The sequence below is a fragment of the Euleptes europaea genome, chromosome 3 (assembly GCF_029931775.1).
Source record: "Euleptes europaea isolate rEulEur1 chromosome 3, rEulEur1.hap1, whole genome shotgun sequence".
NCBI lineage: Eukaryota > Metazoa > Chordata > Lepidosauria > Squamata > Sphaerodactylidae > Euleptes > Euleptes europaea.
The window spans coordinates 102,408,719-102,434,239 of record NC_079314.1 but is presented as its reverse complement, the minus strand read 5'-3'; the positions used below and the strand labels follow the sequence as shown (position 1 = coordinate 102,434,239).

Genomic DNA, 25,521 nt, shown 5'->3' with positions numbered 1-25,521 from the left:
AGCTAGAGAATAAAGAAAGTCTCCCTGCCTGTAGGGTCTTTAAAACACTTTCTTTTTACACAGCAAAGAGACCAATGTACACTGTTATGAGAATGAATTTCTGATCTATAAAGTCCTTTGAGATGATGGCGTTTGGCTAGATGGGAACATCAAGTCATGCTTCAGGACCTTGTAGAGGCTGACAAAGGATTCAGCCCAGGCGTCTTTCTGGTGTCCTTGGGACTGAGCTGCCCGATAGGCTGTGTAGACCATGGTTAATATCGTCCTTTCAAAATCTTCTTTTTTTAGCATCCCAGGGTAGCCCAAAAGCCTGGCATTCAGCCTGCGGATGTCCGTGATGCTTTTGGGGATAACGTCATTGCAAAGGGTGTCAAATGCCACAGCCTCCCGCAAGGAAGCGAGTTCCTGGTCTTTGACAGCGATCTTCAGATCCTTTTTGATTTCCAACGCCGCTAGAAACTAGCACAAAAACAGAGAGAGACAGGGATTTAGATTTAAAAGTTTTAAAAATATTAACTATATACTAAATGCAAGACTACTGAGTTGTCAGTGCCAGATGATCAACTTTAGTCAATACAGTAGTTTCTGCAAGGCCTATACTGGAACCATCAAATGTGTGTCTAACTTGAGATTTTGAAAATTGCCCCCTAAACTGAGGCCCAGGACCAAAAACTGAGTCCTGGCAATCACAGTGGAAACTCACAAGTGTAGGGAACACTTCTCCATACAAAAAAGTTCCTGTCAATAAAAAAAATTAGCTAGCAGGGAGGATTCCAGCCTAGTCTTCTTCCAAACATGATAATTTTCTGTGTTCATGAGGAACTTCACTTCATATTCCAACTCGTAAATTTACACCTATGATTTGAAACAGTACAGTAACGGATTGTGAAAACTGGGGCCTCAGATGGTCTACACTAGTAGAAGAGCTAGATTTGATTCAGTAGCACCTGAGAGATCACTAATATTTTTTGGGGTGTAAGCTTTTGAGTAAAAGAGCCCCGTGGCGTAGAGTGGAAAACTGCAGTACTGCAGTCCAAGCTCTGCTCACAACCCAAGTTTGATCCCAACGGAAGTTGGTTTCAGGTAGCCGGCTCAAGGTCGACTCAGCCTTCCACCTTCTGAGGTCGGTAAAATGAGTACCCAGCTTGCTGGGGGTAAAGGGAAGATAACTGGGGAAGGCCCTGGCAAACCACCCTGCAAACAAAGTCTGCCTAGTAAACGTTGGGATGTGATGTCACCCCATGGGTCAGTAATGACCCGGTGCTTGCACAGGGGACCTTTACCTTTTTTTAAGCTTTTGAGTTACATATCAAAGGGATATCTAGGGTTGCCAGGTGCCCGCTGGTGGCAGGAAACCCCCAGCAATTGCCACCTGAGGGTTGGCGGGCAAACATGCACACGCACGTGCATACTGCGCGCGGCACTTCTGGTTTAGAACTGGAAGTTCAGCCTCGCGAGGGGCCTTTTACCTCTTAGTTTGAGTGGTAAAGGGCCGCTTTACCACTCAAACTAAGAGTTAAAGACCCTTTGCGAGGCGGCACTTCCGGTTCTAAACCGGAAGTGCCGGCATGTGTCGGCGCGCCCACGCACGCACACACTTAAACGCAAAAGCCTCCCGCCAGAGGAAAAGAGGGACCTGGCAACCCTAGGGATATCTGACAAAGGGAGCTTTGACTCTCAAAAGCTTATCCATCAAAAATCTTTGGGAATGGTTATTGCACTGAGGCTGGAAATGCACAATGATACACAGCTCTCACTTGCTATTCTTGTCTGAGAGCTGCTATTCAGTGGCTGGTCTTTAATGCTGACACTAAGGAGAGCTACTCTGTGGTGAAATGTCTCCTTGCCTACTGTTTAGTTGCCACCCAAATGGCTGCTTTTGTTTGGGAACAGAAAGCATGGTTCAGTTTCTTTGCATGTATGCTGTGGTTATGACAGCCAGTCACTAAAACCATAACACTCTTATTTCCTAGTAGTATGTGTGTGTGAGTGTGTGTGTGTGTGGGTGACTTTTGGATCTATTCCTTTTTCCCCTGTCCTGCTTCCAAGGATCTCTGGAGCATCCACATGGCTTTCTCGGCCATTTTAGCCTCACAAGAGTCCGGTGAGGTAGATTAGGCTGAGAGTGAGACTGGTCCGAAGTTACCCCATGAGAATCATGGTTGAGTAAGAATTTGAATGCAAGTCTCCCAAGTCGTAATCCAAGACTCTAACCACTACACATATTGGATGTTACTGAATTTTGGGACAATGCTAGTTTAATTGGAAAGGTGGAGGGTTTTAAAAAATGGCTTCTTAATTCTCAGGATGAGACTGCATTCTTCTTTTTTTCTGGCCAAATGAACAAAATTCAATTATATGCCTGTTTTTGGATATAAATGGTGAGCAAATGGCATATAACATCCAAATGGAATAGAAATGATATTTAAAATGCAACAGAAATAAACTAAATGGAAGTTGGCTGATTAAAAAGGTGGGATGAAACAAATATGTGCGAAATCTAAAAGAAACAAAAAGGTATATTTGGACATCTTTAATTTGGTAGGATACTCTTGCTTAATTGGTTCTGCTTTCATGGTGGGTCACAGTCATGCATACTCATAGATTAAGGGAAGTTACATAAAACTTACAAATGTGAGGGGCTGTAGCTCAGTTGATAGAGCATCTGCTTGGCATCCAGAAGGTCCCACGTTCAGTCCCTGGCATCTCCAGCTAAAAGGACCTGTAGTAGGGGATGTGACCTCTGCCTGAGACCCTAGAAAGCTGCTGCCAGTCTAAGTAGACAATACCAACCTTGATGGACCTAGGATCTGATTCAGTATAAGGTGGTTTCACGTATTCTCATGTAGTCTTATATTTACTCAGAGATCCCACTGATGACAGTAGGATTTCTTTCCAAGCAAGTTTGCTTCAGGCCATTTTCAGAAGTTGTTCTCTGTGTGGTTACATTGTAAAGGCAGGGGTAAATTTATTCTGAAATTCTGTGGGACAGTAGAAAACCCACAGAAGGTGCTATCGGCTAGAGAATATAGTGCCCACTGCCCAGGGTTCAGGTCATTCTTCCACAAAGGGAAAAAGAGGTTTTTGCTCAAAAAGTAGCCAAATCACGCTATGGTTAAAAATAGTTTACAGCTAGTGAACCAAGGGTGTTCGAGCCAGTGTGGTGTAGTGTGCTGCTATCATACTGCCCTTGTACAAATCTATGGTAAGACCACACTTGGAATACTATGTACAGTTCTGGTTGCCACACCTAAAAAAGGATACCTCAGAGCTTGAGAAGGTGCAGAAAAGAGCAACCAAAATTATCAGGGGGCTAGAGCAACTGCCCTATGAGGAGCAGTTAAAACGCTTAGGGCTGTTTAGCTTGGAAATAAAGTGTTGGCATGATAGATATGAGAGACATGATAGAGGCCTATAAAATTATGTATGGTGTGGAGAGAGTAGACAGGGAGAAGCTTTTCTCCCTCGTAATACTAGAATGTGGGGTCATCTGCTGAAGCTGGAGGGTGAGAGATTCAAAACAGATAAAAGGAAGTATTTCTTCACACAATGCATAGTTAAATTGGGGATTTCCCTGCCCCACAATGTGGTGATGGCCGCCAATTTGGGAGGCTTTAAGACAGGAGTGGACATGTTCATGGAGGATAGGGCTATCCATGGCTACTAGTAAAAATAGCTACTAGTCATGATGCATACCTATTCTCTCCAGAATCAGAGGAGCATGACTATTATATTAGGTGCTTTGGAACACAGGCAGGATAATGCTGCTGCAGTTGTTTGTGGGCTTCCCAGAGGCACCTGGTTGGCCATTGTGTGAACAGACTGCTGGACTTGATGGGCCTTGACCTGATCCAGCATGGCCTTTCATATGGTTAGAGCATTGGACGAGGATCTGGGAGACCCAGGTCATGCCACAGAAGCTCACTGGGTGACCTTGGGCCAGTCACTCTCTCTCAACCTAACCTCCCTCATGGAGTGGTTGTTGTGAAGGTAACATCCAGGAGGAGTGAGTGATGTTTGAAGCTGCCTTATGTCCCCTTTGGAGAGAAAAGTATGATATAAATAAACATTGACATGAATGTGCACTAGGTTGATGATGGCCAAATGTGTGAACAGGAACACAGGCATGTTTTCCACACCCCAGAGTGAGCTGCCCCTGAAGGCTCCATACAGTCTGTGGGTCGAATCCTGATTGCCACTTTCTGATGGCTTCTCTCCCATTTTTCAATTTGTTCATTTTTGTCTTTCATGTTTCCTTAGTCAAACGTTTGTTTCACGCTTTTAAAACATTTTTGAACACTTATCTGGATTCACTGGCATTATTTTTACAGAGACAGAAAGAGAGACCTGAGATGTCCTCTCACACATACTGAACCTCGAATAGAAGGTCCACATCTTCCTGAGATTTCTGAAGGACGGGGTTGAGAAGAGCAGCGGAGGACCTCTTCACTCGTTGAGCAGATGGGAAAAGCAGAGCTGAGAAGGAAACATGGAAGAAAGAGGTTGTCAAAATCAAATGCACTCTTTGTTTTTTTTCCTCAGAAGGGCTCCTGTGCTTTCCAGAGTTTCCCAGCAGGCAGAAACTGAGCTAGAAATTCAGACTACACTGCTTTGGTTTATGCCTAGAGTAGAAAACAAGGTCTAAGTCTGAGTCCTGTTCTGATTAAGCCCAGCCAATCTTTCATAGCCCAGGCTAGCCTGATCTCATCAGATCTCAGAAGCTAAGCAGGGTTGACCCTGGCAAGTATTTGGATGGGAGGCCTCCACCAAGGTATACCAGGATCATGATGCAGAGGCAGGCAATGGCCAACTGCCTCTGAATGTCTCTTGCCTTGAAATCCCCACCAGGGGTCACCATAACTCAGATATGACTTGATGGTTTTTTTTCAAAACTATTATCCAATTTCATTTTTTAAAGAAACTTTATTTTAAAAACCAAATAAAATACAAGAGTCCAGAACATAAATTACTAAATACATCAACAACAAAATATACAGGCTCAAACTAACTGCACATTCTAGACCAATATATATATATATCAATTTTTCATTTTTGAATTTTGGGCCGTGTAAAAGACAGGTTAGTTTACTCAGACTAATACACTCTGACAGCTTCTCCAGCCACTCCTCCTTCTTTGGGATTATATTTTTCTTCCAGTTTTGGGCAAGTGTTGACCTTGCCGATGTTACTGCTTTAAGCACAGATTAATGGACTTCTTTCGGAAGAAAATCCATGCAATTCAACAAGAAAACCTTAGGGCATAATGGTAACAGTTTATTTAAACCTTATGAGATCACCATAGCAATCATATTCCAGATTTGCACTGCTCTGCTGCATTCTCACCACAAATGAATAAATGTGTGTTAGCTGCTCCACATATCCAACAATCCCCTTTAGCCCCTTGATAATTTTTTTTGCCAATTTAGAGGGTGACAGGTGCCATTGGTAATGCATTTTTATTAAATTTTCTTTGGCATTCCCTGGTTTCTAGCTATCCTGGTCCCTGGTCCCAGCAACACGTCCCAATATCCATCCTACTTTTCTGCGTAATCTGTCAGCAAGAATGAAGCCTTAGAGTCTAAGAAGCCTATAACTTCTGCCACACTCAACACATCACTTAGGTCTTGTTTACCCACAACCCACATTATCAAGCTGTTTTCTGTCAAACCGATCTGGTTTTTGTCCCTATAAGATATGTGGAAGAGAAGTCACGTTTTCTTTTACAACTTGAACTCGTGTATTAGCAGTCTTCCAGTGGGCATTTTAGCTCTGTATTGCTATCTCTAACCACAAGACGGTGTAGGATAACTAAAAATATTCACCCTTTTGCTGGAACTAGGGTTGCCAAAGGGTTAAAGTAAGTTAGATCAAGACAGGGCAAAATGTGTCATAGTGGGGTGAAACTTGGAGGAATCTGACAGGTCAGTGCAAAAAACAGTTCCAGCTAGGCTTACCACCTTCCAGGTGGGACGTCCAATGTTCTGCCCTGAAATCTCCAGGAATTTCAGCTTGGTTGATTCCTGGAGTCTTGAGTGACAAGCCTGGGGAGGGCAGAGTCAGGGGAGGGGGCTCAGCAGAGATGTAATGCAATGGAGTCTACCCTCTGAAGCTGCCATTTCCTTCAGGGGAACTGATACCTGAAATCTGGAGATCAATTGTAATTCCAGGAGATCCCCATGCCTACCCTGGAGATTGGTAACCCTAGCTGGAACTGTGTTTGTGTTTGTGCCGGCTTCTCAGATTCCTCCAAGCTCTATCCTGGTTACGACACATTTCGCCCTGTCTCCATCTAACTTACTTTCACCCTATGACTATACCCACTAGAAAACCATTCTTAAATAGGAAAGGTATTTATTTAATTGATTTATTATACTTGCATCCCACCTTGCCTCCAGAAAGCTCATAACAACCACTTGTAAGGAGTTATTCATCACAACAACCCTGCAAGGTAGGCTGGCAATCCAACCTCTGCCCCCTCCTGTGTCCTCCTTAATTCAGATTCTGATTTCTGATTACATTCTGCCCCTCCTACTTAACTGTGACACCTTTTGCTCCTGAAAAAAGTGTACAATGTTAATCATTTAAATCTTGAAGGGCTAATTACTGGGTAATTAAAACTTCAATCACTCTGCAATTACTATGCTTATTTGCTAAAACAACTGCTGGCAGGGATCCCAATTGACAGTGCTAAAATGAATAACTTCAAGCACCCTTCCTTGGAAAACTGCCCCATGTATTGAGCAGAGCTTGGGGTGGGGTGAGGGGAGAAGAGATGTCAGATTCTTACTAGGGCTGTTGAATTAAAAAAAATTCGGTATAGTTTGGATTCGGCCGAATTCGGCCCGTTTAGATTCGGGATATGCCGAAGTCCAAACTCCCCCACTTTGGATCCGTTCAATTCGGCGGGAATTCAAAGTTCGGGAAAAAAATTCGGCCGAATAAAGCCATTAAAAACACAATCGCGCCTTTCTGCGGCTCTGGGGGGGCATTTTTGGGGTTAGAGGTCCCAAACTTTCAGCAGAGCTTCAAAGGACGTTTATTGAAAGACTCCCCAAGTTTTGTAAAGATTGGGTCAGGGGGGGCTGAGATATGGGCCCTGAAAGGGGTCCCCCCCATCCTTAATGTGCATCTCTTAGCAGAGCTTGCCGCCCACGCACAAAGCTCCCAGCGCCGACAACAGTTTGCAAAGCAACACAACCTTGTAAAACAACACCTTTGCAACAGGGAAAACCAAAAGACACACAACTGAAACCTCCCCCCTCAAACCAGGGAGCGAGAGACTCGAGGGGGAACACACACCCCAGGCAGAACTGACGAAAGCCCCCTTTGGCTTCCCCCCCACCCACAGAAACTGCTCCCTCCCCACACACACACAGACTCTGCTTTCCCCCCCCACACACACACATACACAGGAGAAAAATGATAGATTAAAGCCCCCAAAGGGGTCTTACTGTGGCTGTCTTCTGTTCCATCAGGAGGGGCTGGGGAGGACTTGTAATCCAAGATGATTCCAATTAGGCACGGGACGTTTTGCTCTGGAGAAGATGCACACAGGATCGGCTGATCCATTCATCCCAATAGGGGAAAGGGGAAAGGGGAAAGGGGAAAGGGGAAAGCCCATATCTCGGGACCCCCTGACCCAATGTTCACAAAACTTGGGTGGTCTCTTAAGAACACTGGTCTGAAACTCTGCTCAAAGTTTGGGATCTGCACCCCCAAAAATGCGCCCCCTGCAGCCACGGAAAGAGAAAAGGGGGGAGCCGATATTTCTGCCCCCTCTGAATCCATCTTTACAAAACTTGGGTGGTATCTTAAGAACGATTGTCTGAAGTTATGCTGAAAGTTTGGGGGCTGTATCCCCAAAAAAACGCCCCCTGCAGCCATGGAAATGGAAAAGGAGGGGAGGGAAAAGGGGTGGAGCCCATATCTCGAGACCCCCTGACCCAATGTTTACAAAACTTGGGGGGGGGGTATCTTAAGAAGGCTCATCTGAAGCTCCACTGAAAGTTTGGGGTCTGTACCCCCCAAAATGCGCCCCCTGCAGCCACAGAAAGAAAAAAGGGGGGAGCCCATATCTCGGGACCCCCTGACCCAATGTTTACAAAACTTGGGTGGTCTCTTAAGAAGGCTTGTCTGAATCTCTGCTGAAAGCTTTGTGTCTGTACCCCCAAAAATACGCCCCCTGCAGCCACAGAAAGGAGTGAATGTGCACAAGCACCCCCCACACACACACACACAAGGATTTCCCTCTCTCTCTCTCTCCCCGGCTGGGCTGCACATCAGCTGATTCCTCCAGTACTCAATCCTGACTGATTGGCCAGAAGAAGACCCAGCTTGGCCACCGATTGGCCGGGGGAGGAGAATGATGCTTACTGACGGTTATGCTGCTTACTGACAGCCGAATTTGCCGGATTTATTCACGAACTCACGAACTCGCTGAATTCGGCCCCCCCGGTTGCCCGCGAGTTTTGAGTTCGGTTCCTCCCGAACTAAAAACCACTGAATCAGGGGAAATTCGGCTGATTTTCAGTTCGGGCCGAACTGAATCAACAGCCCTAATTCTTACACTTTCCCTTCTGCTGTGAAGGTGGTGAATTGAGCACATGGAAGAAGAGTTGGTTTTTACATGCCAACTTCCTCTACCTTTTAAGGTGAATCAAACCGGTTTACAATCTCCCCACAACAGACACTTTGTGAGGTAGGTGTGGCTGAGAGAGTTCTGAGAGAACTGTGACTATCCCAAGGTCACCCAGCAGGCTTCATGTGGAGGAAATGGGAAACCAACCTGGTTCACCAGATTAGAGTCCGCCACTCATGTGGAGGAATGGGGAATCAAACCTGGTTCTCCAGATTAGAGTCTACCGCTCTTCACCACTAGATCACACTGGCAAGTCATTCTCTGTGTCTGTGTACTTAGAGTTGGCGGGCCCAGATTTGACCATAGAAAGGCATGCCAGGCACCCCAATGTAAAAACTGTTGCCCTATTCGTACGTTACAGTGAACGCACCTAGAATCCATGTACAGTGTACATGTGATGGTTCTCTGTATGTGCCCTGAGTAATTCTCATGTTACAGTCAATGTGTGCACAGCTCAACATGGGATACAAACAAACCCCATGTTAATCCAGGTACTGGTCAATGGTTCATTCATAACGTGAATGTGTGTTGGTGCTTTCTTACAAAGAGAAGTATGCATGTACAAGCAGGAGGTATGGGCGTTCACTGTATTATGTGCACAGGGATAGAACTAATCCATGGTACAGTGTTAGCATGTGATAGCATGATAGGATGGGATAGCATGGTACAGCCCAGGATAGCATGTGACTCACTTAGGGTTGCCAGGTCCGGGTTGGCAAATACCTGGAGATTTTGGGGGCGGAGCCTGAGGAGGCCGGGGTTTGGAGAGGAGAGGGACTTCAACGCCATGGAGCCCAGTTGCCAAAGTGGCCATTTTCTTCAGGTGAACTGATCTCTATCAGCTGGAAATCCGTTGTAATAGCAGGAGATCTCCAGCCACCACCTGGAGGGTGGCAACCCTAGACTCATTGTATCTCTTCTGTGACTCACTGTAACTTTCTGAGCCATTGCTTTGACCATGCCACCTCTCTTGTCTTTAATAGGATTGCCAGCTTTTTGCTGGCGGTGCCCTGGTGGCATTAATAAGCTGCATGATGGACAGTGAAAGCTCTCCTCATCACAGAATCACCATGCCAGGAAAAACATTTACCCAGTGATGAACACATAAATCTGCTTTCCTCTGAGTTAGACCAACTGGTTAATCAAGACCGGTATTGCCTACACTGACGGGGAGCAGCTCTCCAAGGTCTCAAGTAACTGGAGATGCCAGGATTGAACCCAGGACCTTCTGCATGCATGAAAAAGCAGATGCTCTATCCCTGAGCCACCCAAGTGATAACCATTGCCTGGTAACCCAGCAGGTTTTATGTGGAAAAGTGGGGAATCAAACCCAGTTCTCCAGATTAAAGTCCGTCGCTCTTAACCACTACACCACACTGCCTCTGGGGGGCTGCTGCAGAAAAAGCCCTCTGTGGGGATGCCACGGATCTCACCTCCCTCACTGAGGGGATAGTTAATACTTGCTGGGAGAGGGGACAGTCCTATTAAAGTCATGGTTCCCGGGTCATATAAGGCATTAAGGGTCCAAACCAGTTTATGGAATTGAACCTGGAAACAAACCAGCAGCCAATGTTGATATTCGAAAACACCAGCAAACCACCGCCCCACTGCTTGTCATCAGTTGTAATTCCGGGCGATCTCCAGGTCCCACCTGGAGGTTAAGATTCCTGTTCTTTGTCAGAGAAAGGTGTCATTGCATCCAACCTGTAGTTTGCCCAGGGCACCAAAAGCCCTTGAGCCGGCCCTGAAGTTTGGTAGTGTACAAGTGACTGGGCCAAAGGCCACCTGGTGAACTTTGAACTCCTGCCCTTCCATCCCAGGCCATGTACCTCCACTTCCTCATTGACATCTTCCTATGCACGTCTGTTTACTTCCAGACAGTGAAAGAGCACAGGCTTCCTGGATTGTGCAATTTGATATATAAGCTGAGATGCGGAAAGATGTGCAGGCAGAATTGAGCTCAGTGATTATAAATGGCACGTCAAAACTTTTCTGCTGACTCGACTTCCTCCTATGCTGACTCATAGAGAGCAACATGAGGTGCTTGTTCCGTATCAAAGAACAGCATGGGAGCATTAATGTGACTTGGCCATCGCCTTCTCCTGTCACCACAATATGCACTAATTTATTTTAAGGATGCATACAGCTCATGTCATGTCATTATGACTGCTTGGAGAAAGGAGATTTCCGATCCATTAGAGGTTCTGGATTTCACATTCATCTACTTCCAATCCATTGAACTGTTCTCCTAGGCCAGTGGTTGGCAAACTCATTAGTCAACAGAGCCAAATATCAACAGTACAACGATTGAGATTTCTTTTGAGAGCCAAATTTCTTAAACTTAAACTATATAGGTAGGTACACTGTTTATTAACTTAATAAACTTTAATTAAAGTTTTAAGTCTTAATTATACTATAGGTACACTGACAAAGGGGGGGAGATAGATACCAAATAAAAGGCGAGTTTAGACGATTGTGAGAAGCACGTACGCGGGATTGGTGCCCTTACTCCACCCCCCTCGCCGGCCTGCAAAATCTGAACTCGAGAGACCTCCACGTGATCTTGCTGCCCGCCTGCCTCTGCATCAGGGTCGCCTCGCCGGGGGGGGGGAATCTACCCATTTGTTGTCGTCTCCCCCCCCCACTGGATCCGACCAAAAAGGCAGGCGTAGCCAAACAGGGTGGTAATAGAGAGGAGGGGGAGGAAGAGGTGGGGTGTGTGTGAATCGTCGCAAGGGCTAACCTGGGCCGTTTACGCACGGGAGGTTTTGCCTTGGATTTGCCCCTCTTCAAATGCACATTTCCCCCATCCAAATTCTTAAAACTCCACAATGAGCCACCAGAAAGAGTTTTGAGAATTTGGATGCGGGAAAATGTGCATTTGAAGAGGGGCAAACCCAAGAATAAACCTCCCGTGCGTAAATGGCCCAGGCTATTTGGAGCGATCCGGAGTCAAGAGGTCCAAGCATCCGAGGGGACGTTCATCGGGCGAGGAGAACCGAAGGCTCCCGGCCTCTTTTCGCAATTAAAAAGCAAACCGAAAAACGGATCGAGAAGGGGAGGGGGGGTTAAAAAAAAACACCCAGCTACTCTCCCCCCTGCCGGCTTTCTTCTTCCTCATCCACGCAGCAGCGAAAGGGGGAAAAAATGAATCAAGCTGGCTGGGAGAGTGGCGGGCAGGGAGGAGGAGGAGGAGAAGGGGGGGAGGTGCAATAATGCAAGGCAGCTGCAGCAGGAGGCAGGAATGAGCGAGCCGGGAAGCGGGAGGGCTGCGAGCTCAGCGAGGGAGGCGCGTCACGAGCAACTGAACCAGCCTCCGAGGGGAAAGGGGGAGAGAGAGAGAATATCATCCAGACCGACACCCCCGCACATGCCTGCGCGCCCGCACGTGGTCATTTGTGGCAGAACCGCATGCAAGGGGCCAAAGAGCCTCATGCGGCTCGTGAGCTGTGGTTTGCCAACCACTGTCCTAGGCTAATCTCTCTCTCTTCACCCTCCCTCAGATTTATCATTCTGCCCTTCTTCCAAAGACCTCAGTTCCCCCCTCTTTCCTGCTTCCATCCCCACAACAACCCTACCAGTTAGGTTAGGCTGAGAGAGAGACTGGCCCAAGGTCCTGCAGTGAGCTTCATTGCAGAGTTGAGTATTTGAACCCTAGTCTCCTCTGGTCATTGAAAGAGTGTTGCTTCCTTAAGAGCCCTGAGGGGTGAACAGTGTACTTTGATGTAAGCTGAGGCAAGTGATACATTTGTTTTATGTTGATTTCCATATTTGCATTCTTATTTACTGTCCTAAGGTTCTAAAAAACATTAAAAATTGTATTTTAGTGTTATTGGTTGTGTGGAACACATGAACAGATGAAGCTGCCTTATACTGAATCAGAGCCTTGGTCCATCAAAGTCAGCGTTGTCTACTCAGACTGGCAGCGGCTCTCCAGGGTCTCAGGTAGAGGTCTTTCGCATCACCTACTTGCCTATAGGGCTGTTGAAAAGAAAATTCGGTATAGTTCGGCTTTGGCCGAATTCGGCACATCTGGATTCAGGATATGCCGAAGTCCGAACCCCACTTCGTTTCGTGCAATTCAGCGCAAATTCAAAGTTCGGAAAAAAATTTGGCCGAATAAAGCCATTAAAAACACAACCGCGCCTTTCCACGGCTCCGGGGGGGCATTTTTGGGGGTAGAGGTCCCAAACTTTCAGCGGAGCTTCAAAGGACCCTTCTAGCCAGACCCCCCAAGTTTTGTAAAGATTGGGTGGGGGGGGGCTGAGATATGGGCCCTGAAAGGGGTCCCCCCACCCTTAATGTGCATCTCTGAGCAGGGCTTACAGCCCAGGCACAAAGCTCCCAGCCCCGACAAACAGTTGAGCTGCGGGGAGCAAGGGCGGGGCAGGTGCAAAGAAGTTTGCAAAGAAACACAACTGCAAAGCAACACAACCATGCAAAGCAACACGTTTGCAACCATGCAAAGCAACACCTGACACCTGGGAGTTTGCAAACCATGGAAAGGGACAGAGGCAGCTAGCTATGCATAATGAGCAGGAGGGGGTGGAATTTCCCCTTTTGCATCGGACTCGAGTCGGAACCAGGCAAATGCATTCTTTAAGACACCATGTGAAAACCAGTTTTGAGCAAGCATCAAAATAGAGACTCGAGGGGGCACACGCACCCCAGGCACAATGGGCGAAAACCCCCTTTGGCTTCCCCCCCACCCACAGAAACTGCTCCCTCCACACACACACACAGACTCTGCTTCCCCCCCCCACACACACACCCAGGAGAAAAATTATAGATTAAAGCCCCCAAAGGGGTCTTACTGTGGCTGTCTTCTGTTCCATCAGGAGGGGCTGGGAGGAATGGGTAATCCAATATGATTCTATTTAAGCATGGGAGGTTTTGCCTTGGATTTGCCGCTCTGGAGATGCATACAGGATCAGGTGATCCATTCATCCCAATAGGGAAAAGGGGAAAGCCCATATCTCGGGACCCCCTGACCAATGTTTACAAAACTTGGGGGGTCTGTTAAGAAGGCTTGTCTGAATCTCTGCTGAATGTTTGGGGGTTGCACCCCCAAAAATGCGCCCCTTGCACCACGGAAAGAGAAAAGGGGGGAGCCCATATTTCTGCCCCCACTGAACCCATCCTTACAAAACTTGGGGGGTCTCTTAAGAAGGCTTGTCTGAAGCTATGCTGAACGTTTGGGGGCTGCACCACCAAAAAAGCACCCCCTGCAGCCACGGAAATGGAAAAGGGGGGAGGGAAAAGGGGTGGAGCCCATATCTCGGGACCCCCTGACCCAATGTTTACAAAACTTGGGGGGTCTCTTAAGAAGGCTCATCTGAAGCTCTGCTGAAAGTTTTGGGTCTCTACTCCCAAAAATGCGCCCCCTGCAGCCACGGAAAGGAGCGAATGTGCACACCCACCCCCCACGAGGATTTCTCTCTCTTTCTCTCCCCGGCCGGGCAGCAGCTGATTCCTCCAGTACTCAATCCTGACTGATTGGCCAGAAGAAGACCCAGCTTGGCCACTGATTGGCCGGGGGAGAATTCTGCTAACTGACGGTTATGCTGCTGCGCCCCAAATTTGCCAAATTTATTCGTGAACTCCCGAACTCGCTGAATTCGGCTCCCCCGTTTTCCCGCCATTTTTGAGTTCGGTTCGTCCCGAACTAAAAACCGCCGAATCAGGGGAAATTCGGCTGTTTTTCGGTTCGGGCTGAACCGAATTGACAGCCCTATTTGCCTAGTCCCTTATCTGGAGATGCCATGGATTGAACCTGGGACCTTCTGCATACCAAGTAGATGCTCTACCACTGAGCCACAGTCCCTCCCCGTGCATGTTGGGTCCTTCATTTGTTGTCTACAAACAAGCTGGGGACCCCAAGGACATGTTGGGAGCATCTCTTTTGCCCCCCATTTCATCTTTCCCTTCCATGAAAGCCCTCATAGCCTCTCCCCTTTTCCTGCTCTGACTCTCCTCCCACCCACCCCTGTCCATCTTTATCTGCCCCCTGACTTTAGCTTTCCCTCTTTTCTTCCCTCTAGCAGCCTCTACCTGGGAAAACTATAGTCTCCGCAGGCAAGCACAAATCAGCTCATCACCCAAGTGCGTGGCCTGCTTGATGAGTAGGACCTGAAACAAATTGGGAGAGCCCCAGGGCCGCCATGGATGAGACTAGGCCCGGGATATGCGAAAAAGGTGCAGCATCAGCATGGACGTTGAAGTCGCCCAAGACCAACAGCCTTGGGAACCTCAAGGCCCAGCCTGCCACTATCTCTAGCAAGCCCGACAGGGTATCCACCGGTGCGCTGGGCGGCCGGTTCACCAGCCAGATAGCCAAGCTCTCCTCGGCTTCCCACACGAGGCCAAACACATTCAATACCGGGAATCTCCGGGTCAGGAAGGGCCCTAAAGGAGAAAGCCTCCCGGACTAACACAACCACCCCTCCTTCCCCACCCAAACTCTGAGACTGATGAAGGACCAAGAATCCTGGTCAGCTCTTTCAGGGCTCATCCTCCTGCACCCAGGTCTCGGTCATGCAGGCCAGGTCCGCACCCTAAATCTTGTTTCTAAAACCTTGTTTTTAAACAATGTCATCAGGTCTTATTCTTAGCCTGAATAGACTCCTCTGAGGTTCTCAGTATTTGTATAGATCAATGATGTCTCTATCTTCTGTCAGTACTAAAATCATGCATAAACACACCCTTTGGAGATCTTAAACTATGTTCTGTGGTTTGGTTGTTTGGAAACAACAAAGATTTGGAAACAATGTGTAAACAAAGATTTGGAAGGAAAATAATGTCATGAAAATAGACAGAGGGAAATTATCCTATTTCTCCTTGATGAATGAATTCTATCCTTTGGAATATTCTTTAGGGTGTAACTGACTGAGTACAGTGGTTTTTATCCCTGCAGAGAGGGTGGAGTTGTCATGAAGCATCCTCTAATGGCTATGAAGGAAAGCATTTAAAACAAGTGGATTCATTTTTTTTATTGCCATCAAGTCACAGATGATTTACTGAGACCCTGTAGGATTTTCAAATCAAGAAACATTCGGAGGTGGTTTCCTATTGCCTGCCTCTGAGTTACGACCCTGGTATTCCTTGGAGGTCTCCCATCCAAATACTAGCTAGGGTCAGGGCTGAGGAGGTGTGATTGGCCCAAGGCCACCCAGCAAGCTTCCATGGTATGAGTGAGGATTTGAACCTGGGTTTCCCAGGTCCTAGTCCAGCACCTTAACCACTACACCATGCAGGTTCCTGCAGAGAGGGTGGGGTTCTCATGATGAATCCACTAAGGGCTATGAAGGAAAGCCTTTAAAACAGATTGATTCTTTTTTTGTTGTTTAATTGCCCTTAAGTCACAGCTGATTTATGGAGAGCCCACAAGGTTTTCAAAGCAAGAGACGTTCAGAGATGGTTTGCCATTGCCTGCCTCTGCATCATGATTTTGGTATTGATGGACGGGCCCACTGTAGCTGGCCCAGCTATTGGAAACTCCCGAAGGCTGCCAAAGTCTCCAGGAAAGTCCCAAGGGCTCCCAAGGTCCCCAGTCCAAAAGTCTCAGATGCTGGAAAGCCCTTAGACAATGGAATAGAAATAGCCATGGACCAGACAGGATGAAGGATGTAGATTGAAGGGAGTCAGTTAGTAACTAGAATAGAAATAGCCATGGCAGGATAGGGAGTGAAGGTCAAGATGTATTTGAGAGATGCTTTCAGTTTATTATAGGCAATGCTGGGGCCCAATAATGCTAACAAAGAATTAATGAACACTTTAGAATATGACCCAGAATATGCAAAAATATACAGGGATGATGATGATGATACAGGGATTCTATGGTACATGGCCAGAGATTCCTGGGAAGCAGGTTACCCACAGGCCTGGAAAAAAATGTCCTGCCCTGTTAACAGAGGCTTAATATGTGGAAATGGGTAGCTGAAGCTTTTCATGGCATGAAGGTAAATAACATCACCTGACAAATAGCATGCAATTAAATCTCTATTAAATAGACAGGATATTTTTTATTCTGGCCTGTTGGAAACCTTGCTAGATGGAGAAGTTGATATAGAAAATCCTTAGAAGACAAACGTTTTGTGATTCTTCACAATCAGCAGGAAGAAGGGCTTTGTGGCAAACTAGGCCATGACTCTAGGGTTGCCAGGTCCCTCTTTGCCATCAGCAGGAAGTTTTTGGGGCGGAGCCTGATGAAGGCGGGGTTTGGGAAGGGGAGGGACTTCAATGCCACAGAGTCCAATTGCCAAAGTGGCCATTTTCTTCAGGGGAACTGATCTCTGTTGGCTGGAGATCAGTTATAATAGCAGGAGATCTCCAGCTAGTACCTGGAGGTTGGCAACCCTACATTACTCTGGGTAGCGCAGCCTAGCCAGATATCGTCAGCTCTCAGAAGCTAAGCAGAGTTGGCCCTGGTCAGTATTTGGATGGGAGCCCACCAAGGAATACCAGGGTCACTGCACAGAGCCAGACAACGGCAACTCACCTCTAAGCATTTCTTGTCTTTAAAACCCTAAGGGACTTGACAGCCAAGCCCCCCGCCCCCAACAAAACATGACTATTTTAGAATATTAGTGCCCCTTATACTAACACCAGCCAGGGTTCATTCCAAAAGTTATACTCCAAAAACAATTGAAGGGATGGAGAAGGCAGGAGAGTGCAGTTTTTTTTTTTTTTAAAGGAGTTCTTACTACCTCACTAGCTTGCCAAATTTAGGCATAGCTGCAATTTGGAAGGGAAAAAAATGAAATACAAAGTTCCAAAACCTTTTAGGTAGTGAATACAGATATATAAGAAATTGTTTAGTTGCAACAAGTTCATTGCCCCCCCACTCTTTAATTAAGATGTTTAATAACAGCTGATAGGCACCGTGTATTAAATACCTACCTACCTCAGTGTGCATTTGGATATGCTGAACCAAAAAAAAAGGTACCATTTGACTGAAGCCTGAAAAAGCATTATTCAAAAAAGCTGAGCATTTTTACCTTTTTGGACTCCAGTCAAATGGTTCCTTAAAGCTCTTTGAATTTTTAAAGAGCACGGCTCCATTACAATCTATGGGGAATTTTTGTGGGGCTCTGGGGGGCATTTTTTAAGGCAGAGGCAACAAATTTGCAGCGGAGCTGCTGGTGACTCTCCTTCCATGAACCCCAGAGTTTGCTAAAGATTGGGTCAGGGAGTCCAATTTTCTTGGCCCCCAAACAGAGGGGAAAATGGGGGCCAATATAATAGGACTCCCTCACCCAATCTTTAGCAAATTCAGGGGTTCCTCTAAGGAGAGACACCAACAGCTCTGCTGTCTTAAAAAAAAGCTGTCCCCAGAGCCCCACAAAGATTCCCCATACAGTATAATAGACGTGACAATTTTTTGGATATCCGAAAAAACCTGGAAAAAAAACCCCATATTGGTATGAGCATTCGGCTTTTTTGGATTTACTTGAAATTTTTGGGTCTATTATACCTGAATCTGAAAAATACCAAAATGTTTTTTTGGTGCACACCCCTCAGAGAAATGCCAGCATTATGGGCAACCCCACCCTGGCTCAAAGCGTTCCCCTCACACTTTTCTTTTCCTTGCCTGCACATCAAATTATGGGTCAATAGGAGCTGAGCCCCCTTTCCCCATGATGGACAGCAATAGGAATCAACTGGTGGAGCCCCATTACTGAGGCTTTCCTTGCCCAAACCCCCTCCAGTCATTCATGAGAAAGGGGACTGGAAAAACTCCACTATCAAGAGATGCTTTTTGGGGCAGGGGACTTGCTAAATTTCCTTTCCTTAAGCACATAACCCACACTGTTCCAGCTTACTCCAGTTACTATCTTACCAAACTACTGACCAAGCCTATTTAACTACATCCAACTCCTTACCAGGCAATGTAAAGTGAACAAACAGGTACGCCTCCCAGACAATCAGAGCAGTTCATGCAAAAGTCGTGCTTGGTCATGCCGTGACCAGCTAATCCCACATTGCTCTCCTGAATGGTGGGCGAGCAGGCAACTAAGAAAATGAGTGCTATCTTGGAGAAACAGGGCACTCTTAAATACTCATGTATCTACCACTCACTATTGGGCCGGACACCGGACTCTCCAAGCCTGGTTCCCACCCCAAGTGTCTTCTTTCCCTGGAAAGAAAGGGCAGGGAAATAACAGACTCTGTACAGTGTGACGATGGTGGAAACCAAGGGAAGGTTTGGCTCACTAGAATCTCACCATCATGGAAATAAGAGCTGGTCATCTTCTAGACAGTCCTTGGAGGAAAGAAAAACCTGCTGTTGAGCCTTATAAACTAAAAGGTAGAGAAAATGTTATGCTGCATAAATACTGATGACTTTTGTATAAAAATGAACTCCTTCATAGTGTTATAAGGCAGCACATAGTTTAATGCATCAGGATAACTGTTCGTCTGTGGAAGTTTGCTGAGCGCCAAGTCTAGCTGGGTGTTTTTTTTTTTGTTTTTTTTTGCTCTTGGGGCAGAGCTGTGGGAAAGACTGTCATCCATTTAGCAAGCCAGAAGTGTGCTTCATTAGACAAAGAGCTTCTGTGTGTGTTCGCGTGTATGTGGTAATAAAAAGTATTGCTTTCAGAGGAGTGATCTCAAATTTCTTATCCCTGCTAGTATGACTCAGAAATCCTCATTTCAATTGTGCCTCATTCTGACTCCCTACTCCTTTACCTTGAGATCCTGAGAAGGGGCCTGAAACAGCTGGGAAAAAACAACTACTGGGCCACAGAAATGAGGGACATGCATACTGGGTGGGGGATACACTTCTGGGCAGCAGTGTGTGTAAACAAGATCATGGGATAAGGGTGGACCGTAAGTTAAATATGAGCAGCCAGTGTGATGCAGCGACAAAAAAAGCTAATGTGATCTTGGGGTACATCAACAGAGGCATAACATCCAAATCGCAAAATGTCATTGTTACTCTGTACACAGCATTGGTCAGGCCACACCTAGAGTATAGTGTGCAGTTCTGGAGGCCTCACTTCAAAAAGGATGTGGACGGAATGGAGCAGGTACAGAGGAGAGTGACAAGGATGATCAGGGCCCTGGAGACCAAGCCCTACGAGGAAAGGCTGAGGGAGTTGGGAATGTTTAGTCTGGAGAAGAGGAAGTAGAGGGGGGACATGATTGCTCACTTTAAGTATTTGAAGGGCTGTCACTTAGAGAAGGGCAGGGAGCTGTTCCTGTTGGCAGCAGAGGGTAGGACTCACAATAATGGGTTTAAATTGTGGGCGGAAAGGTACTGGCTGGATATTAGGAAAACATTTTTTACAGTAAGAGTTGTTTGACAGTGGAATCAGCTACGTAGGGAGGTGGTGAGTTCCCCCTCACTGGCAATCTTTAAGCAGAAGCTGGACAAGCACTTGTGAGGGATGGTCTAGGCTGATCCTGCGTTAAGCAGGGGGTTGGACTAGATGGCCTTTATGGCCCCTTCCAACTCTATCATTCTATGATTCTACTACAAGATTTGGCAACCTTAGTCAGCATTAACAAATAAATAATGTGGAAGACCTTTGCCACATTCCTGATTTCTTTTTCTGTATTTTATTAATTACGATGCCAGAATTCTAGCAACTAGCTGTCTTTAGCACTTCATATATATGCCAGTTTCTAAAATGTCACTGAGCACAGACTCATCATGCTGCCCAAACTGCTGGTGTTGATTGTCCTTTGCATTTACAGACAGCTGTGCTGAAGATATCCAGCTCTGATTTTCCCAAGTCAACAGATTAAGATGAAGTGCTGATGGACCATGATTATTCCCTTCTGCTGCTTATGGAAACAAGCGCACAGAAGAACAAAGGCATCCAATTAAAAAGCACTTAAAACTGTGTTGCACTACATTTTAATTAGCAAATATTTGGGGAAAGACAAGCTTTCAGGGGATCCAGAGAACCCCGCCTCTCAAAAATAGCCAAGCATACTGTTTGAATGTTTATTCCTCTTTGCAGCCATTGTGTATCTCCGGTCTTTAGATCCAGATGTCACTATTTGAAGAAGAAGAACAAGAAGAACAAGAACAAGAGTTGGTTTTTATATGCTGACTTTCTCTACCACTTAAGGGAGATTCAAACCAGCTTACAATCACCTTCCCTTCCCCTCCCCACAACAGACACCCTGTGAGGTAGGTGCGCCTGAGAGAGCTCTAACAGAGCTGTAACTTGCCCAAGGTCACCCAGCTGATCTCGTGTGTAGGAGTGGGGAAACAAATCCAGTTCACCAGATTAGCCTCCACCAGTCATGTGGAGGAGCAGGGAATCAAACTAGTTCTCCAGATCAGACTCCACTGCTCCAAACCACCACTCTTAACCACTACACCACGTCTTCACACCATGATCCCAGCCAACCGAGGGCCACATCATGAATGTGATGACATTCATGGTGCTATACAGCCAATCAGATATGCCTGTGTGATGTGATCCATCAGTAGCATGTTTTCCCAGGCAAGGAGCTGAACACGTCCTCTTCTTCCATGTTGCGTTGTGTGCAGTGCAGGACATCAAAGTAAGGAGTGTCAACAGCACTGTTGTGGTCATGGGTTAATATGTCTGCCCTCACTCAGAGTGAGGGTGAATGTTGTTTCCATTGACGGTGACATCATTACATTGGTGACATCATCCCTGATTGGTTGGAATCAAATTGTAGGGAACAAAAAAAGTAAATGGAGCCGCAATAAGAGCCATTATCGTCCCTAAAAACATTTGCATATCCTTTGCTAAGCCTCCCAGTCACCGAAAGGGGTCGTTTTAAAGGGGCAACATGAATATTTGGAAACTTGGTCCCCTCTTTTCAGCTCAAAAGCTGAAATTTCACATGATGTACATGATGACCTTTAGTAATAAAGCTCGCCTTAGAAGAACAGACTGGCTTCAAAATACCAAAGTCAACCAAATGATCATTCTTCCTCATGGTGATAAATATAGCCTGTACTCCATTTTTGCCAATGTTCCCTTGAAAGCCTCTGACTTTAACGCCAGTCTAAAAACTCTGCTAAGAGGCGTTATCCTTTTCCAGTCAAGTCAGTTTTACCAAAGGAAGCACAGAGTGAGAGCCAAGGAACAGCAGAGGAATTTAGTAAGACAGGGCATTATTAACCATAAGCTTTAGGGGTTTAACTGAATTAACCTCAAAGTAACCAAACCTTCTCAAATGAACACACACACACATTTTCAGTATAAATCACCAGGAAAATGAATCATCATATTAAATAACAGGTTGTAAAAAACTTTCAGGGAGTTACTCCCCCACCCAAGTTCATGGCATTTTTTAATCACTGGAAACGTGAAGGAAAACTCCTGCTAGTTAAATATTCTTACCCCAAACCAGTAAGAGAAATACAAGAGCATAGAAGCCACCTTCTGTACATACAGTTGACATTCATCAGGGCATACTTTTTATTCAGTATTTATCAAATCCTCAGTAATCCCAGTAAAGTAAACCTTACTCTGTTAAGTAAGGTAGGCTGACGAAGACTGACTGATCCAAGGTCACTTGCCCAGCCTCCCAGATCCAGCCTCTGGATCCCCCAGAATTATAGCTCATCTACAGACTACACAGAGATCAGTTACCCTGGAGAAAACGGATGCTTTGGAGGGTGGAGTCTATAGCATTATACCCCACTGAGGTTCCTGTCCTCCCCAGACTCCATCCCCAAATATCCAGGAGCTTCCCAACCTGGATCTGGCCAACCTACCCCCCATCTCCCCCCACAGTGGCTAGGGGGACCTGGCAACCCTAGGTCACATGAACACATGAAGCTGCCTTATACGGAATCAGACCCTTGGTCCATCGAAGTCAGTATTGTCTACTCAGATCGGCAGCGGCTCTCCAGGGTCTCAGGCAGAGGTCTTTTACATCACCTACTTGCCTAGTCCCCTTTAACTGGAGATGCCGGGGATTGAACCTGGGACTTACTGCATGCCAAGCAGATGCTCTATCACTGAGCCACAGCCCCTCCCCACTTAGTAAGGTTCATGGCTGAGTAGGGTTGCCAGCTCTGGGTTGGGAAATCCCTGGAGATTTTTGGGGTGGAGCTTGAAGAGGGTGGGGTTTGGGGAGGGGAGGCACTTCAGTGCAGTATAATGCCATAGAGTTCACCTTCCAAAGCACCCTTTTTCTCCACACGAACTGATCTCTGTCACCTGGAGATCAGTTGTAATAGTGGGAGATCTCCAGCCACCAACTAGAGGTTGGCAAGCCTACGGCTGAGCGAGGAACTGAACCCAGATGTCCCTAGTCTGCTTATCTATTTACTACACCACATTGGCTCTTACTTTGTCACAATAAATGTTATTGGTTTTTTTTGACAGTCAAGGCTGATATGGGTAGCTTAGGATACCCAATTCATTCAGGTTGGCTACAGGCCCACTTCATTTCCAGTAATGGGACTGCTAAAAAGTCAGTGCAGTTAGATCATGGCAAGGCTGTTGGACTGGGCTCAGGAAGAGCCAGGTTCATGTTCCTACTTGGCCACGAAGTCCACAGGGTGATCTTGGGTCAGTTATTATCTCTCAGCCTAACCTACCCCACAGGGTTGTTGTGAGGATAAAATGGCAACAGGGAGAACAATGCATACCAGCTTGAGCTCCTCGTTAGATTAATTTTTGGCATGCGCAGAAAGCAGTATAGATCTTGTGTGTGCTCAATCCAGGCTGAATCAGGACTAAAGGAAAACACATCTAGAGTGCATTGTGGTCTGTAGGCTTCCATATCAACTTCTGAAGGTAAAAGTATTGTCCAGCTTAAGCTGGAGGAAGGCTCCTGAGCATGGATGAAGGCTTCAAATTTTGCTCAGTCAAGCTGTAAAATGGGGTAGGATCCGCCCCAGCACGAGCCAATTCAGAATACCACGTCGGTGCTGCCAAAGGGGATCATATTTTAGCGTTACCAGCTACCATAACCAGGCCTGATGTAGCAGTGCTGTGCAGGTTTTTTTAAAGATATTGCAACCACAACTATGATATGACTTTGAGTGACAGATCGACAAATCACAGTGCAATAAAAATGCAATAAAACCCATCAGCAAAATGCATGGATTCATGCAGCGCATAAATGTGCATGGCTGAAACAGGATTTAAAGATGACTCACGTAACAGCCAAGAAGCATTTTGGCCACTCTGGGGAAATCTTGTTTTGTACAACTCTACACGCCTAACATTTTGTAGTAGACACTAACCATGTTTCCCCTGCTCGGACGGCTACTGCCTAGCACTACAGCAATATGAACTGTCCCCATCTGACGTGTCGGATTCTGTGGCAAGGAGATCAGCACTTCTCATATTATTCATCATCAAAACGACGCTTTAACACGTTTCTGAATTTATACCAGGAGGAACCACAACATCATCTTCTCTTAAGGTTATAAATGCTTAGTTCCAGTCGTATTCACACGCACACAGAGAAAATCACTGTGATGGATGCGACCCCAAAGCCTCTAATCATAGACTGTGAGGCAGCATGAGCTGCTATTTACTTGTAACCTTGCATTTATTTAGCCTGGATGGCCCAATCTCATCAGCTCTTGAAGCTAAGCAGGGTTGGCCCTAGTCACTATTTGGATGGGAGACCAGCAAGGGTTGCTACGCAGAGGCAAGAATTGGCAAACCACCTCTGTTCGTCTCTTGCCTTGAAAACCCTATAGGCTTACCATAAGTCAGCAGCAGTTTGACAGCACTTTCTACCTCCGTTTATTTAACGATTTACCATGCGTTTGCATTAAAAAGATACATTCAGGGCTAGGTACAGCGCGAGCGCTCACACATCACCCTAACATGTCCACAGGTGAACCCAACCATGTTGCAAATATATATTCACCTCCCTCATGCATGCTAGGCAAATTTAAGGTGTCTTTAAAGGCTGCCTAGCCATGTGGGAATAGTTGGTCTATGAGTAGCACAGCTGGAATATCATTTAAATAACTCAGCCACATAGGCAAAAGCAAACGGCATGGGTCTTTCCTGAGGAATGTGCACTCTGCTGAGTGTGCTTGTTTTATTTCACGTTGCCCCAGAGGCAGGCAAATGTAGCTTCTGTGTTAATGTTTAAAGGGACTCATAGATGACAGTTAAGTAGGTTTTAACCTATCACAGTGTGCATGTAATTGGCTGGTATGATAGCCAGACCTGCAAGCAAAAATCATTACCCAGGAAAGAGGGGGAAGGAGACTGTTCTAGTTATCATTTGGCAGAAGGCAACAGGTGTTTGAAGTGATGACATGCACGTTTGGAAGAATGCCCATTGCTGGTCTCCCCCGTCACTGCCATCTAAGCAAACTGTGAACCCTTACATTATGCAACGGGTTTATGTCCTTTCTATATAAGTCAAATCCAAAGTATATAATTTTATGTGTTTGCCTAACAGCAAAAGGCAAATTAAAATCTCGAGCCTGTAGGGTTTCTGTTTGTGCGAACACGGCCTGAGTGTCCATGTGAAACATTCAAGATAAATTAACAATCCTCATTTATGGCCCTTCATTCCAGATAAGACCTCAGCAGTTTGAATTCCAGATGAAACAGCTGGAAAAGAATCGGTTTTAATTTTCTTTTGCCCACATTAAACGGATGGGAAAGGATTAAAAAAGAAAGAAAGAACGAACGAACACCCAAGGTCTTTTAGAAGTGAATGGAAATACTTATTGGATAAAAATCTCTCTCCTACAAATCTCTCTTCGGTACTTCTGTTTCTCTGCCATAAGCAATTCAGATTCATAACTCTTACCTCGGTTCCACCTGGGAGGGACAGTGGCGTGAGCATTGTAATATAACAAGAGCACCAACACAGTCTTCCAGCGCATCCTTGATTTTCCAAAAGAGATATAGATCTTTTCTATTGAATAAATCTTGTCTTTCCAATCTTCGAATATATTTGGA

At 46.1% G+C, this 25,521-nt stretch overlaps 1 protein-coding gene across 1 annotated transcript; it reads right to left on the bottom strand.

Annotated features, from left to right (window-relative positions):
• On the bottom strand, positions 1-25,458 carry FAM180A (family with sequence similarity 180 member A). The gene is made up of 3 exons (XM_056847507.1): positions 25,370-25,458; positions 4,376-4,476; positions 1-459 (listed from the first exon to the last, which is right to left on the bottom strand). The coding sequence occupies exons 1-3, from the start codon at positions 25,443-25,445 to the stop codon at positions 106-108; spliced, it is 531 nt and encodes a 176-aa protein (XP_056703485.1). The 5' UTR covers positions 25,446-25,458; the 3' UTR covers positions 1-105.
• Positions 25,459-25,521: the final 63 nt, after the last annotated feature.

Coding starts and splice junctions, on each gene's coding strand:
- FAM180A (XM_056847507.1), bottom strand. CDS start 25,445: ATGCGCTGGAAGACTGTGTTGGTGCTCTTGTTATATTACAATGCTCAC. Junction 4,477..25,369: donor CCCTCCCAGGTGGAACCGAG/GTAAGAGTTATG, acceptor TTTCCTTCTCAG/CTCTGCTTTTCCCATCTGCT. Junction 460..4,375: donor ATGTGGACCTTCTATTCGAG/GTTCAGTATGTG, acceptor TTTTTGTGCTAG/TTTCTAGCGGCGTTGGAAAT.